Here is a 15931-nt window from a genome sequence, read left to right as displayed (position 1 = left end):
TGGCTCGAGGCTTTGGTGGCCACATCCTGCTGGCAGGAAGACAGGAACTAGCTTTTCCTTCTTTTGGGGATTCTCAGAGTGGCAAGATTAAGGGAGGGTGCGGGAGTCGGGGGAAAGGGGCCAAAACTGAAGGCTGAGTGGGAGACACCAGAACAAGGGAGTGGCGACCTTATGTGTCTCTGGCCCACGTCCTGACAGGGCCATGTGTTTCAGCTCTCTCATTCCCCATTTTGGGGTAGGAGAGCAGGAAGAAACGACAACGAGAAGAGTGTCAGGTCATGAGGAAGGAGCACAGAGGGGAGCGTGGATTCTGGGGACTCTGACTGCCCCACCTAACTCATCCACGGGCTCCTCTCATCAGAACTGCTCCTGAAGGAAGAAGTTGGAGAAGACAGGCTACATTTATGGAGCCTCTACTCTGTGGCAGGCCCTGCGCTTGGCAGTATACACACATCTTTTTCATTTAATCCTTACAATAATCCAATATGGTGGACATCATTATTCTCACTTTATAGTTGATAAGACTGAGGCTCAGAGAGGTTAAGAAAGTTTCCTGAGAACACACAGTAAGTGATAAAGCCAATATTCCATCCTATGTCTGACTCTAAAGCTTTTGATCCATTTGTTGTTTTATCCTGCTTCTTTGGAACACTGTCCCCCAGCCCCAATTCTCTCCTCTTGACCACACTCTGTCCCTTCGGTCCCTGTAGAACCCCAAACCCAGCTCAGAGGAAATCTCCATGATTGCAGAGCAGTTATCCATGGAGAAGGAGGTGGTGAGGGTCTGGTTCTGCAACCGACGGCAAAAGGAGAAGCGAATCAACTGCCCTGTGGCCACACCCATGAAATCACCCGTCTACAATTCCCGGCTGGTGAGTGGCCAAGCTGTCTGCCAAGCACTGGAGGACAAGATGCCTGGAGGGCAAAGAGTCTTCCCCAACCTGGGAAAGGTGGTTGAGGGACAGAGCGGGCAGGGCAGGCAGTAAATAAATAAGCAAAGAGAAGCTGTGTATAAAATATATATGCTGTGCAGACTGGAGAAGGGTGAAGGGGTAGGAAGTGATAGTGGGGAGATGCTCTTTTAAAAGGGAGGTCAGAGAGGAACCTCCTTGATAAGGTGGCATTTGAACGGAGACCTAGAGTTGTAAAGGAATGAAATATGTGGCTACTATCTGGGGGAAGAATGTTCGAGGTGGAGGGACCAGCAGGTGAAAATACTCAGCATGTTTGAGGAGCAGCAAGGAAGCCAGTGTAGCCGGAGCAGAGCAAGGGGGCTGGGGGGCGAGAAGCAGGAGGGGAAGCCAGGGGAAGCATAGGGAGCAGACCACCCAAGCTCTCAGGGGCCACTGAAAGGGCCCTGGCTTTCAGTTTAGGTAGAAGGAGAAGCCATTGGAGAGCTGCAGGCCGAGAAGCCTGAGCTGGTGACACGGGCTGCTGTGCGGAGAATAACCTGTGTGGCAGCTGGAGACCAGCTAGGAGGGTTACCGTAATCAGTGGCGGAGGCTTGGCCAGGGCTGGGAGCCATGGTGCTGAGAGGGGGAGTTGCATTCTGGGCATGCTTTGACCGTGGAGCAACAAGAGGTGCTTGGATAGGGACTGTGAGAAGTGAGGCAAAGATGACTAAAAGGGTTCCGGTCTGAGCAACAGGTTGGAAGTCACCACCATGGTCTGAAATGATGAAAACTGCAGGAAGAGCAAGTTTGAGGGAAAAAGCTAAGAATTTGAGGCTGGTCACGTTAAGTTGGACATGCCTGCTAGGCATCCAAGAGGAAGTATCAAGGAGTTATATCTGTGACTCTGGTACTGAGGGAAGAGGCCAGGGCTGGGAATAATTTGGAGTCCCAGGCAGACATGGAAGTTTGGGGAGTAGGAAATCTCTTCTCCATCCAAGCCGAGATGGTACCGGAAGGGTAGGGGTAGAAGGTTCTCCTTCTCTGGGCATGATGATGGCTGAAGGTTAGAGGAGTTGGGGATAATGATGTTGTGCTTGGGTAAAATTCAGCATTGTCAGGGTGGGACATAACTGTCTCATACAAACTATACCACTGATGATTCTTTCATCATCCATCGACCGTCTATATATTGGTCTTTGTGCTGACAGCTGGGGATACAAAGATAAATACTATGTGTTTCCCGTCCCAGAGGACCTCCCTGCCTAGCAGAGGAGCAGACAAATAAATGAATGATAAACAACATGATCATCTCTCTAGGAGAACTTAGGAGCAGCAGCTAACAAACCTTGGGAGGTGGCGCTTTGGGCAGGCTTCCCCAAGGTGATAATTAATGGCTGTGCTGAGTCTAAAAGGACAAGAAGCAGCGAGACCCAGCTAAGTGTGGGGCAGAACTCTCCCCAGGAGAAAGCACAAACACAGTGGTGTGGAGCAGAGAACGTGCAGTGCATTCCTGGGACTGCATGTGGTCCCCCGTGGAGGAATGTGGAAAGGTGAGGCTGGACAGATCAGCAGGGACCCAACTAGGGAGGGATTGTGTGCGACGCTAAGGAACCCAAGGTTTGGGAGAATCCCTAGAGGATTTCAAGGAGGGCATTGGCATGATCAGATTTGCTTTTTCAGATGATCACTGTGACTACAGCACAAAAGGTGGCTTGAGAGGCACAAGTTTAGTTGCAGGGAGCCCAGTTAGGATGTGACTGCAGCTATCTGGTAGGGAAATAATGAGGGCGAAGCAAACCCAGATGGTGAGGATGAGGGGATGGGAGAGATTCACAAGATAATTAGGTCTTGGTTAACAAATTGAAAGTTGGGTGGAGGCAGGAAGAGCAGTAATGAAAAGAGGATCCTCTGAGATGACTCTCAGCATTCAGGCTGGGCCAGGTGGGGAGATGGTGGTGCCATTTATGGAACAAGCAGACAGGGAGGAGCTGGTTTGGAAGTGGGGAGAAGTGATGATTTCAGTTTTCTATGTCACTATGATGTACAGTGAGGCCTGCAGGACATCCAAGTAGGAACGTCCCTGGGCACCTGAATTACGGGTCTGGGGGTCAGAAGGGAAGGCTGGGACGGGGCCATGGATGAGGAGACACGAGCATACAGGCAGTGGCTGAAAGTCTGGGTGAGGAGGGACTCATCCATGGAGTTTGTATGGAGGAAGCAAAGAGGAAGGCCCGTGTCCCAACCATGAAGAACCCCTTGGGCAAAGGAAGAGGATCAGGGAGGAGACTGCAACCAAGTAGGTGTGAGGGGTGTTACCCAGGGCTGAGCCCCACAGGGGTGCTATGAGAACCCAGATGAAAGACACCCAAATCCAAATGGGGTCTGGAGAGCAGACGCCTAATTTGTTTGAGAACAGATTAGGAATTAGCAAGAGTAGCGGGCAGAAGGAACACTGTGAGAAGGCACAGAATTGTAAAACATGATTTGAGAATCACAAGCATTTCAGTATGGCTGGAGCCAGGGATTTGGGATTAAAAATTGGAGAGGTTGATAAGGGCTGGATCGTGGTGGGCCAGAGATGCTAAATCACCGAAAGGCTGGGAGGAGCCAATGAACATTTCAGGCTGGAGGCAACGTGATATTCATTCATCATTCCTTCCTTAAATATTCACCGAGCACGCACTATACGTTTGGCACTGGGGACAGAGTGGTGAACAACAGTCTAGCAGGGAAAACAGATGCTAGACAGATGCTATTTGTGATGAAGGCTTCAGAGGAGATGAGCAGGTATTTGAGGGACCTGACCTAGTCCAGGGTGTCAGGGGCTTCTCTGAAGAATGTTTAAACTGATTCCAGGAAAATGAATGTCACCATTGACATTCATGAGGAAAGTGTCTGAGTGGGGGGTGGGGAAGAATGTTCTAGGCAGAGGAAATGGTGTGTGCAAAGGCTCGGAGGCTGGTGGTGGTGTGGGGTGGGCTGGAATGAGCTGGGAGCCAGGGGGTGAAGGAGAGTGCGAATAAGGCGGCTGGAGTGGCAGGGAGGGGCTGGGTTATGTGGGCATTGTAGGCCACATTAAGGGACTTGGACCGTGTCATAGGAGCCTTGGAATCTTTAAAGACGGGGCTTGTTTAGAGCAGATGGGAAGTAGGTCCTCACTTGGGTTCAATTCCAACCCAGGACACCAACATGGAAGGAAACAGTGGGAGGCCTAGAGGAGCGGTGAAGGGGCCTCACTTGTTATCAGCATTTGTTCAACGCACATTTATTGAGCACCGCAGAAGGCCCTGAGGATGCAGCTGTGAACCACACAGGCATTATCCTGCCGTCGTGAAGTCTGCAGCCAAATGGGGGAGAAAGACATTAAATAAATAGTTACACTAATACTCGTGATGCCACGAAGGAAGAGGACAGAGAAAACGTCCTGATCCTGTCTTCTCGGATCTCATTGAAACAGTCCCTTGGGACCGGGACATAGTTTTCTTCTGCTCCTGGTATGAAATGATCTCCAAGATATATAGTTAATTCAGGAGCCAAAAAAAGGCAAAATGGTACAGACCAGTGTGGGCAGAATACTACCATATACATACGTCTGTGTGTGTGTGTGTAAAATAAAAAAAGGGGAACCATATACAAGTATATTTATGTTTGCATATGCATACATTAGCCTGTCTCCAGAAGGAAATAGAAGTAGCTGGTCACAGTGACTCAATACATTATTATTTATTTAAAAACAACTTTCTTGGGTGTGGCAGCAGGGAGGGAGGAGGAGAAGAGGGAGGGAGATTACTGATAACATCGCTTACTACTCTGCCACCCTTCCAAACCATACCCCACACCCGTCTCCACCCCTCACCCGTCTCACCCCATCCTCCTGAGGAGGCTCATTGTCTGAGGAAAGGTAAATGCATGCAGTGAGAACCCTTGCTGATTAAGGAGGAGATGAGTACATGCTGCGTCCTGTTTGGATGGGATCTTCCAAATCAGGGAGGGGAGGAATATCAAATCACAGGTCCCTGAGCAGAACTGCCTTTCAGTATCCTCTGAAAACACTGGTCCAAGCTTCCCCTGTGAGCATGAGAAGAATGAGGGGTAGTGACAGTATCTAGATGATAGCTCAAAAGAAGAGTTGAATAACATCCAGAGATAATACAGCAGTTGACAGCTTCTTCCTTCAGGAAGGAAGGGAACTCACATTTAACAAGCCGGCACTTCTTGCCAGCCATTAGGTTGGAAGCTTTGTGGACATGATCTCATTAGATCTGAAGTAGAAGAAAATATAAAGGAGGTATTGCTGCTGTTTTATGGATGAGAAAACCAAATCTCAATGGGGTTAGGTAACTCACCCAAAGTCACGTGGTGGAACCAAATCTTACTCCCAGATCTGTTGGATTCTAACGTCCATTCTTTCTATTCTATCTTATTCTGGGTTGTTCCAGGACAGTAATAGCAAGGGGGAGGTTCTTGAATTGCATGGGAGGTTAAATCATCATAGGTCCCTTTCTAATCTCAGAGCAGATGACGCTGGGAGGTCTCCAGGGCAGAATGAAAAGCTTCCAAGAGCAAAGTTCAGCTCCTCCAGTGATCTCTGGAGAGTTCACGGTCCATTCATTCATCAAGGTGGGAAAGTCTAAAACAGAGTTTCTGGGGCTGGGCACTCTGCTGCCCTGAGCAAAAGCAGGGTTTATTTTAGGAAGGAAGAAATGGAGACCAGAAAAGAGGCAGGCGGCTAGCAGCACCTGCCACAGCATGGTCCAAGAGCCTTGCTCTTCTCACTGCCAGGGCACCCGGCAAGGCAGACTTCGGCCTGCCAGCGCCAAAGAAACCTTGCCAGGGGACACACGGCAGGGAGGGGAGGGCTTGGCGTTGGCACCAAGGAGCTTCCGGGGCAGACTGGAGCTGGAGCTGGATGCCTGTATGTGGTCCAGAGGCCTTCCTATAAAAAGGAGGATGGGGCGGAGGTTTGAGACTAAGACATCATCAAGGAAGCCAAGCCCTGGTCTCTGCAGAGTCTGGGCCCAGGGTGCTTGGAGAAGGACCCCGAGTTGGAGAAGGAAATTGGAATGAACATTTACGAGCTGCTGTTGTTTTTCAGGTCTCTCCCTCGGGGTCTCTGGGCCCCCTCTCTGTCCCTCCTGTCCACAGCACCATGCCTGGAACAGGTGAGCTTTAAAATGAAGTTTCTGAATAACATCAGAATTCCTTTAAATACGGGATATTAGAACTGAAAGGCACCTGAGTCAGCCTTTCCTAAATATATTTCTAAGGATATTAAAATCTGTGCTGGGGAAAACAAAGTTTCCGTGATCATTTAAGTTTGGGAAATGCTGATGTAAGCAAAGTTCAGACAAGTGTGTGTTTGTTTTTTGTTTTGTTTTAATTGCAGCACTTCCCAGCACTCAAGTGCATAGGACATTCCGACAGGAGCTGTATGGAAGGCTGAAGGAAGGCAGGGCTTGCCAGACTAATTTTCTACAAACTAAATTTCTCTATGTTTCAAAAAGTACCGATACAATTTCAAAGAAACTAGATCGAGTTACCATATGTCCAAGTGTGCCCAGGACAGTCCTAGTGTCTGCCGCATGTCCTGACATAATTATCAATGGCACTTCCTTCTACTTTTCACAGTGTCTTGGAGGGTAAAATATATGTCACCCTATCCACAGAACACAGTTTGGGAGACATAAACACAAGAATTAATTCAAATCTGCCATTTTACAGAGGATGAAAATGAGTTTCAGGGAAGTAAAACAAGTCAGCTCAGGCCACAGAGCTGTTTAGTGAGTGGCCTGGAACCGAGACAAGACTCGGGTCCCTTCACTCCTGGTTCAGTGCTCTTTCTGGAAGACCATGCACCTTTTCTTTGTGGAGATGGCGAAGTGGAGGAGGCTGGCAATCTCTAATTGTGCTCCTAGCTTCTCCTCCTTCCCTGTGCACTTTCTGTCCTCCTCTCTTCCTTCTTGTTCTTTTCCTCCTCCCGCCTCTTGGTCTGGGGCTGCATATGCCCGGCCTAGGGTGTGTCCTGGAGTAGGATGATTTTGGCATCTGTCCTTCTTGCATTTGGCAAGTCTTGGACTTGCAGAACCAGCCGCACCACTCTCGAGGGCCTGGGCTGCAGAGAGCATTTGCCATGAGAGCCCCTCTGGGCTGGGCAGAGGTTGATGTTAACATGGCGGGAGGTGGGCAGATGGGTGGGGTAGGAAGAGGGTGAGGTACCTTTGGGGATACACCAGGAAATCAAGTGTCTGAAGGGCCATGTCACGAGGTCCCAGGACCCAGCAGCATTATTTTCCTCTTGTTTTTGCCTCTCCTTGTCCTCAGTAACGTCATCCTGTTCCCCTGGGAACAGCAGCAGGCCTTCGTCTCCTGGCTCAGGACTCCACGCCAGCAGCCCCACTGCATCTCAAAATAACTCCAAAGCGGCCGTGAACTCCTCCTCCAGCTTTAACTCTTCAGGGTAAGCGGAAGGGAGAGTGCAGAGACATCGCAGCAGGGCCAAGGGACGTGTGAGAAGTTGGGTCAATGCCTTGGGAAAGAAAGCTTGTCACAGGGTTGGAGGAAGGGAATGTGGGGTAGGAGAGGACAGAGTGGAGAGCCAGACTGGACTTTATCCCTAGGGAGTGGGGATTTTAAAAAGAAGCTTCGGCTAGTGAGCAGTCCTGGCAAGGAGCTGATGTCAACAAAGCCAAAATTTCCATCCTCACTTTGAAGGGTGGAAATTTCCAAACACTCTTGTCAGAAAGGGCCAGGTCCTTTGCTGGGTTTAGGAGTGCTCCGCTTCACGTCAGGGACCCAGTTCTCAGGGTGTTCTGATGCGAGTTAGAGCTTAGGCACAAAGAAAAGGCTGGGCTTCAAGAGTGGCTGACCTAGGGGGAGAGGGAAGTTGTGCCGCCTCCTGCCTCCTGGGCCTTAGTTCATGAACCAAAGAATCCACTCCAAAAAGTATTTTGAGAACTGATGCCTTGAGAGAGAGATTCTGCCCTGATTCAGAACAAACCAGAGATTGGAAAGTTAGGCGATAGGTTATCGACCTAAGCTTGTAGGAAGGAAGAGATAAATCCACTTGTTCAAACCCAGGCAGTTCAGCAAAGCAGCAGCTCTTATTGGCCAATTGTTGAATAGCCCAAAAAGTTGGAGCTCCTCGTCTACCCCCACACGGAGAGATAGAAAGGGAAAGAGGGTCAATGGAGGGGGAGAGAGAGAGAAATATATAATAATATAATATAATATAATATATCATATATTGGTAGCTTTAAAAAATTGTTTTGAGACATTCACATACCACAATACTCATCATTTTGAAGTGTACAGTTCACTAGTTTTTTGGGTTTTTTTGAGACAGAGTCTCACTCTGTCACCCTGGTAGAGTATAGTGGCATCATCATAGTTCACTATAACCTCTAACTCCTAGGCTCAAGTGATCCTCCTACCTCAGCCTCCCAAGTAGCTGGGACTACATGTACACACCACCACACCTGGCTAATTTTTCTATTTTTTGTAGAGACGGAGTCTCACTCTAGCTCAAGCTGGTCTCAAACTCCCGGCCTCAAGTGATCCTCCTGCCTTGGCCTTTCAGAGTGCTAGGATTATAGGCATACAGCCCATTCAGTAATTTTTAATATTAATATAATCACAAGGTTGTACAACTATCATTGTTATCTAATTCTGGAACATTTTCATCACCCCAAAAACAACCCCTGCAACTGTTGGCAGTCACTCCCCACTCCTGTCTTCCCGCGTCATATGAGTAGCTTTATGATTGACTTGTTTCTTTCTTCCTTCTAGATCTTGGTACCGATGGAATCATCCCACCTACCTCCACTGAGACCAAAAAGTTTCCCCTACTCCACCCTGCCCCGTACTGCCCACTGGAAGGAAGGGAGTCATGCCTGCTCTGTATGGACGGATTACTTTCAGAAGAGCGAAAGAAAATCCCTGTTGTCAACAAACCCAAACCGTTACCTTCTGCAGGATCGAGGGCGTCCAGAGATCCAAACTGTGATTGAACCATGTTCTGACTTCTAATTGCTCTTGAAACACATGACCCTGCCTAGGAGTTTACCATTTTCACCTTCCTTGCCTGTGACCTTACCATCTAGTTTCATGTACTTTAGACGGCTTCACTGTGGCAATAGTCTTTCAGAGAAAGGACTTCTTGCTATTATTCTCCAACTCATCTGTGGGCTTCCGGGGGCAGCCATTTGCCTGGCGTACCAAACTACCAGAAGGCGAGATAATGGTTTTGACTCTGAAGTTGGCCACAATCCCTGGACTGATCCCCAAATCTGTGCAAACATTTGAATCTGGTATTTCCACCAAAGCCTTGATGTTTTCTCTGTTTGGCAAGTTTTTCTGACTGAATCTTCATTTCACCCTGTTTTCTTTTTAACCTCACGCCCTTTTCTACAACCAAATGCATTCGTCCTCCTTGTCCCCAGGCACGTTGCTCCTCCCACTGGGGGCTCTTCTGTCTGCTCACATCTGCCCAGAGTTCAGGAGCGCTTTTTTCTCTCCCTGTCTGTTTCTCCTTATCCGTCTTCTCTCCTTTCTCTTGGCTGCAGGAAAGGAAGAACGCAAGAGCAAACACCACAACAATTATGCTGGCAAAATACCTGTATATAGCCCTTTCCTATTTTTGCATTATGTTCTTCTCTCCTTAATGTGGAATTTTCCAGCAAAATGTTTAACTCAGGTGTGAATTTTGAAGACGTCTCTGTAATATTTTATCTTCTTTTTTTAAAAAAAAAAAAAGAAAGAAAGGAAAAAATACCAAAGTGTGAAATACTGTGCTAACTTCCACAGAGTTCCCACGTGGGCTGGGAATCTTTGTTGACTTATTCGGGAATGTTATCCATAGAGTCTCCTTCTTTGTGGGCCAGTGTGTAGAGATGTAACATGAAGCCATTCCAGAAATGGTTGCTTTTTTCCAAAAAAGTCTACACATCCAGGAAACTGGTGAGATTCAAAGCAATCTCTGTGTTTCTCAAGAAATTTGTATAGTGATTATAAAAACTATTCCACTGTTGATAAGAGGTTTAGATTGTTGTTTTGTGCCTTTCTGTTGTGGGGGGGGATGTGAGTGCATATAAGCAGATGGGACGGGGACAAATGCTTCAGGTTGGTTCATTAGGTGCATTACTCCCCACCCTGATGCTAAGGATACCATACATTAATAGAGGACCCTGAAGAGCTCAGAGTTCTTACTCTTTATGACGGAACGGCCTTGAGGGCAGACTAGGCAAGAGATTGGTTTCCTCATTTTGGAAGGGAGAAAATGGTGCATGTTTAGGGTGAAGTCATTTGGAGATTCAGGAGTTGGAGGCTGAGGCTGATATCTCATGGCTCAGATATCTCAAACGTCAATTATTCATCATTTACAATGGAAAGCAATAAATATTTGAGGCAAAGGATAATTTAACAATCCTATATATTTGGCTTCGGAGTGTGTTTTGACTTTTGGCAAAGAGGTTGAGGGGCAGGGAAGCTATCCTTGTGGTTTTTCTTAGATTAATACAAATTTAAAAAGTTACCATTGCTGAGTTAACAGTGACCTGTGGGAAAGGGAGCCCCTTCAATCATGTAACGGCTGATGGGGAAAAACTAAAATTGGGATTAAACATTTGCTTCAAATAATAATATCCACGTGGGCAACCTATACACAAATAAGGGTTAACTGTTCCTGATGTTTGAATGGGGCTTACATTAAGTCTCTTATTGCATGTCATGATGTGGAAGAAGGCCTATGGGTATGGGTTACTTTCTCAAGATCTAGTTAAAAGGGGTTTGGTGTGTAGCAAAGAGATAGAAAGTAGAGCCTTCAGCAGTAATTCAAGTATACAAAGGGACTACTCTGCCACCCATGGGCCCATCTATGCATATGTCTGCACACACACACACACACACACACACACACACAGGTGTGCACTCCCCCTCATGTACTCAAGGATGCCAGAGCTGACCCTTTCCTACGGCAATCCTGGCTATCTTGACATCCTGGTTGGGTGAGTGGTGAAAATTGATCCCCTGCACTGCTTAAAACTCTGGTTTTCGTACGTTCGCCTATGGTCTTTGTGAAAGAAATAGAATCGTAGCCTAATTGCACAGCTTCCAGTAGCCTCCCTTGCCCATTAACTCGGGCAGTTGCTGAACAGAGTCAAACCTGAAAGTGAGCACAGATTCACCTTTATGTCTGCATGATTCTGTAAAATCCGTAATTCCAGGGAAGTTTAATGGTAGCTGATTAGCTGTTTCAACATCTAATTCGGGACAAAAAGGAGCATCTAAGGGCAACAACCGGTCATTGCCGAGGGAGAAAGAAAAGGGAAAAAAGATTGTTGCTGCTGCTTTTCAAATTTTCTTTCATACTCTGATGCTTAGTTGATGCAAACCTGGTAGGCCCAGCTGTGGGTTCTTATGACAAAGTAAAGACTTTTGGTCTGATTTAGAGAATGAGTTTATCAATCCCAGGACTCAAATCAGGAACCCTACCCTGAGCCCCCGGGTTTCCAGGGCAGTGTCCTTCCTCCATGTGTACCATGCATGCTCCTGTCATATTGCACGGCCTCTTCCGCTTCCTCCCTGTGTGGGAGGACCTATTTGAAATGGAGGCTTTTTTTTTCTGTATCCCCGTGCCTAACATTGTGACTAACACATAATAATTAATTAAAATTTTAAGAAATGGGCCAGGGGTGCTGGCTCACACCTGTTATCCTAGCACTTTTGGAGGCTGAGGCAGGAGGACCGCTTGAGGCCAAGACTTTGAGACCAACCTGGGTAAGAGTGAGAGCCCGTCTCTATAAAAAGTATGAAAAGTTAGCCTGGCGTGGCAGTGCATGCCTATAGTCTCAGCCACTCAGAAGGCAGAGGCAGGAGGATCGTGTGAGCCCAGGAGTTTGAGGTTGCAGTGAGCTATGATGAGGTACCACATGCTAGCCCAGGCAAAAGAGATCCTGTTACAAAAAGAAACTTTTTTTTAAAAATGGAATTCCTTTCCACCTTCCCCCAAACAACTTCTAACACCCTTCACTGAGGTAGGAGCTGTGAGTACATGAGAATACATTACACATCTGAGGGAAATTTTAGTTGCGTGGAGGCAGCATATCTTGGGGATTAAGGGCATGACCTCCAGAGTCGTACTGCCTGGGTTCGTGCCCAGCTCTGCCTCCTACTAATTGTGTCACCTGGGGAAAGTCTTGACTGCTCTGTGCCTCAGTTTCTCACCTATGAAATGAGGATAATAGGTCCCATTCATAGAGTTTTTAGGATTAAAAAAGTTTATATATATATATATATATATATATATGCACACACACATAGTACACATAGAGTGCTTGGAACACTGCCTCTTGGAACAATGGTGCAATACAGGTATTATTTGTGATCATTGTGATTATTATTGTCATTGTTATTAAAGTAAACTGGTGGAGAGTTTCCTGTTCCCTGCCGTCCCCCAGGAGCCCAGAGCTTTTCTGGGGATGCCATTGCTCACAAGGATCTGATTTGGTGAAACAGGGATTGTGGCCAAAGAGATATATATATTAATAAAATTTAATCCCAGCTAATAAAGCTTGAACCTGGAATCCCAGTCACCCTAGGATAAAGGCCCAATATCCTAGGAAGAACTGTCACCTTCCCTTATCCCCTCAGCCTTTAGACTCCTGGAGCTAAATACTCTGTTCTTTTGTGGGAAACGATGGCAGCAAGGGGAAAGTCCCAGGTTCAGATACTAGAGGGGAAAAAAAAAATACTGCAACAAAAACAAATGGGGAAAAGGATGAGATTTGCATACTATCCACTTACTGAAATGGATCCTTCTGTGTTTTCTTTCTTTAGACTACCATTACCTCTTATCTGGTCTATCTCAACACAAGTGTAACAGGTCTTCTCCGATTCATCCTATACTGATTTTAGTTGAGTGGCCCTAGAGCAGCTGGGGGTTCTCAACTTTGGCTACACACTGGAATCATGCAGGGAGCTTTAAAAATGATTGACATCCACACAAAGATTCTGATGTACTTTGTTTGGGATGTGGTCTGAATATTAGTTTGTTTTTTTAGAGACAGGGTCTTACCCTGTTGCCCAGGCTGGAGTGCAATGGTGTGACCAGAGCTCATTGCAACCTCAAATTCCTGAGCTGTAGTGACACTCCTGTCTCAGAATCCTGAGCAGTGGGGCTACAGGCATGTGCCACAATGCCCAGCTAATTTTTTTTTTTTTTTTTTGTAGAGGCATGGTCTCACTATGTTGCCCAGGCTGTTCTTGAACACCTGAGCTCAAGCGATCCTCCCACCCTGGCCTCCCAAAGTGCTGGGATTACAGGTGTGAGCCACTGTGCCCAGCTGGCATTGAGATTTCAAAAACTACTCAAGTGATTCTGCTGTGCTGTAAAGGTTAAGGACTACTCCCCAAATGTGCACACAAATCACTGGGGATCTTGTTAAAATGCAGATTCTGGCTTAGTAGGTCTGAGGGTAGGGTCTGAGGATGTGTTTCTAATAGACTCCCAGGTGATACCGATTTTGCTGGTCCATAGACCATACCCTGAGTTCAAGGGCTTGGAGAGCATGATAATATGATTCCCTAGCTCTATAACATCATGAGATTTCTCTTATTTACATAATAAAATGCCTCATCCTGGCATTTTAGACTGGCAACAGAGGCATTTAAGGCACTCTAACAGCAGTAGTTTTCAAATGTGATTGATCATCTGAATGACTCTTGGGTAGGGTTTTTTTTTTTTTTATTTGTTTGTTTGTTTTTGAGATAGAGTCTCACTCTGTTACCCAGGCTAGAGTGCCATGGCATCAGCCTAGCTCACAGCAACCTCAAACTCCTGGGCTCAAGCAATCCTTCTGCCTCAGCCTCCTGAGTAGCTGGGACTACAGGCATGCGCCACCATGCCCGGCTAACTTTTTTTCCTATATATTTTTAGTTGTCCAGCTAATTTCTTTCTATTTTTAGTAGAGACGGGGTCTCGCTCTTGCTCAGGCTGGTCTTGAACTCCTGACCTAGAGCCATCCTCCCATATGGGCCTCCCAGAGTGCTAGGATTACAGGTGTGAGCCACGGCGCCTGGCCCAGGGTAGGTTTTTAAAAAATACATATTCCTGGGCCCCACACCAGACCTTCTAAATCACAACATTCAAGGTGCAGCCTGCACAGTGTATTTTGAAAACACTTTCCCAGTGGTGTAGATGATTGACAAGCTTTAGGAACTACAATACGCTTCCAATATAGTTTTCCAGGCTCATTTCCCATTAATTCAACCAAAAAACATTATTGCACCTGTCTCATAACAGGTACTAGGGAAACAAAGATGAAAAGTGTCATCCTCACCTTTGAGGAGTTGGCAAGATAAATGACCAAAACTAGAATATTTACTATTCCCCAGACATGGTCTGAACACTCATACCTCTGCTAAAGGTCTTCTTTTGAGAATGTCTGGGTTCCTCAGCACCCTATCATTGCCTGTGCGGATCAACCAAGCCAGACCCTCTTTATCCCATCTGAGACTCCATACTTCTCTCTTCAAACCGACTGTGCTTGGTATTCAAATAGACCCAGAGGAGGAGAAAGGACTTACCCAAAGTGAAACAATAGTTGACATTTATACAGTGACTTCTATGTGCCAACCATTGTTCTAAGCACTTTATATACGTAATCTTTTAAAATTCTCACAATACCCTTATGAACTGGGTTTTATTATTATCCCCATTCTGAGGATGAGAAAAGGGAGAAACAGAAAAGTTAAGTAACTTGCCCAAAGGCATACCAGGCAAGGTTTACCCTTAAGCCCACGCTTTCCTGCTACGTTGGTAACAGGGCTGAAATTTAGAATACTGTAACTTCTAATTCTCAGGCCTGAGCACTTCCCTGGTTATCAGTTATTTGCGTGCTTGTTTCACAATTCAGATTCAAGTATGAGGGCAAGGACGATGTTTTACATCTCCCACAGTGCCTAGTTAGGGTGCACGCACTTAGTGGGTGCTCAATAAATGGTTATTGGATAGGCTGTCCCATCATGGGGAGAGGAGGAATGGGTATTAATTTAAACCAACAGACAGTAACAGATAAACAAGACCGACGGCCTGCAGGTCTCACGTCACCACTAGATCCCTTCTCACCCGCTCCCCACCCCGCCAGAAGAAGGAACGTCCAGCGTCCAGCTCCGGCTCTGCGCTCCGTCCTCCCGGCCAGCAGGTGCCCCTAGACCCCCCGCTCCTCCTCCGCCGCCGCCGCCGTCACAGCCTCGTCCTCTCCCCCTCGCTGCGCCGCTTCCTGTTGCCGCGACCCGGGCTGTGGGCGCCCGGGCGCCCGAGGCCTCCCGGTGCGCTCCGCTAGGTAACAGCGGAGTGGGCGGGTGGGCGCGGACCGGCCGGCCCCCTGCCGGGGAAGGAGGCGGGCAGACAGCGGCCTGGCCCCGCAGGGGAGGGGGCCTCCGCCGCGTCTAGGCGCCGCGGCCTCCCCGCTCCAGGCCGCCGGGGGCCGGGATAACGGTCTGCCTGGCTCCGGGCTCCCGGGCCGGGCGCGGCCGGCAGTCGCAGACACGTCCGGGTCCGATCGCGGCCCTGCGAGACGCCGGAGGCTGCCGCTCGCCGCCAGCCACGCCTGCTCCGAGGCCGGGAGCCAGGTGGGCCGGCCTGGCGCTGCTGCTCGCCAGGCTGGCCCTGGAACAGAAGCCAGGAGAGGAGCCCGCCCTGGACTTTTGAGCTGCGATGGCCATCTAAATACCCTTCCATGCTTTGACAAAACCAAGAGCAAAAAGCCGAAACCCAGACACGGAGTTCCCAAGGTCACAGAATTGTATCTGCCATTTACAAATGTCTGTTCTTTTATTTGTTTGTAAATGGGCCACTGTTTCCTCCATTCTGCCAGGGAATTAGGATTCAGAGAGGAGGACTCTAAAAATACTAATCGGCATATCCAAATGAGCTGATCCGCATTACTGGCCAGTGACCCTGGCATTTAAAAAGAAATAAGGGAGGACAGTTCTTTTCACTCTAGGTACTTTGTATTTCTGCCCCTTACTCTGAAAATTGG

At 47.7% G+C, this 15931-nt stretch overlaps 1 protein-coding gene across 1 annotated transcript in view; it reads left to right on the top strand.

Moving 5' to 3' along the window:
• POU2F3 (POU class 2 homeobox 3) overlaps window positions 1-8718 on the top strand; it is a 71255-nt gene extending 62537 nt beyond the window's left edge. Inside the window, exons 10-13 of the mRNA XM_069470785.1 lie at window positions 711-872; window positions 5989-6055; window positions 7215-7350; window positions 8679-8718. Of these exons, the coding sequence (XP_069326886.1) occupies window positions 711-872; window positions 5989-6055; window positions 7215-7350; window positions 8679-8718 (405 nt within the window). The remainder of the gene's footprint in view (window positions 1-710; window positions 873-5988; window positions 6056-7214; window positions 7351-8678) is intronic.
• Window positions 8719-15931: the final 7213 nt, after the last annotated feature.

The sequence above is a fragment of the Eulemur rufifrons genome, chromosome 6 (assembly GCF_041146395.1).
Source record: "Eulemur rufifrons isolate Redbay chromosome 6, OSU_ERuf_1, whole genome shotgun sequence".
NCBI lineage: Eukaryota > Metazoa > Chordata > Mammalia > Primates > Lemuridae > Eulemur > Eulemur rufifrons.
This window is presented reverse-complemented; position numbering and strand designations above follow the sequence as displayed.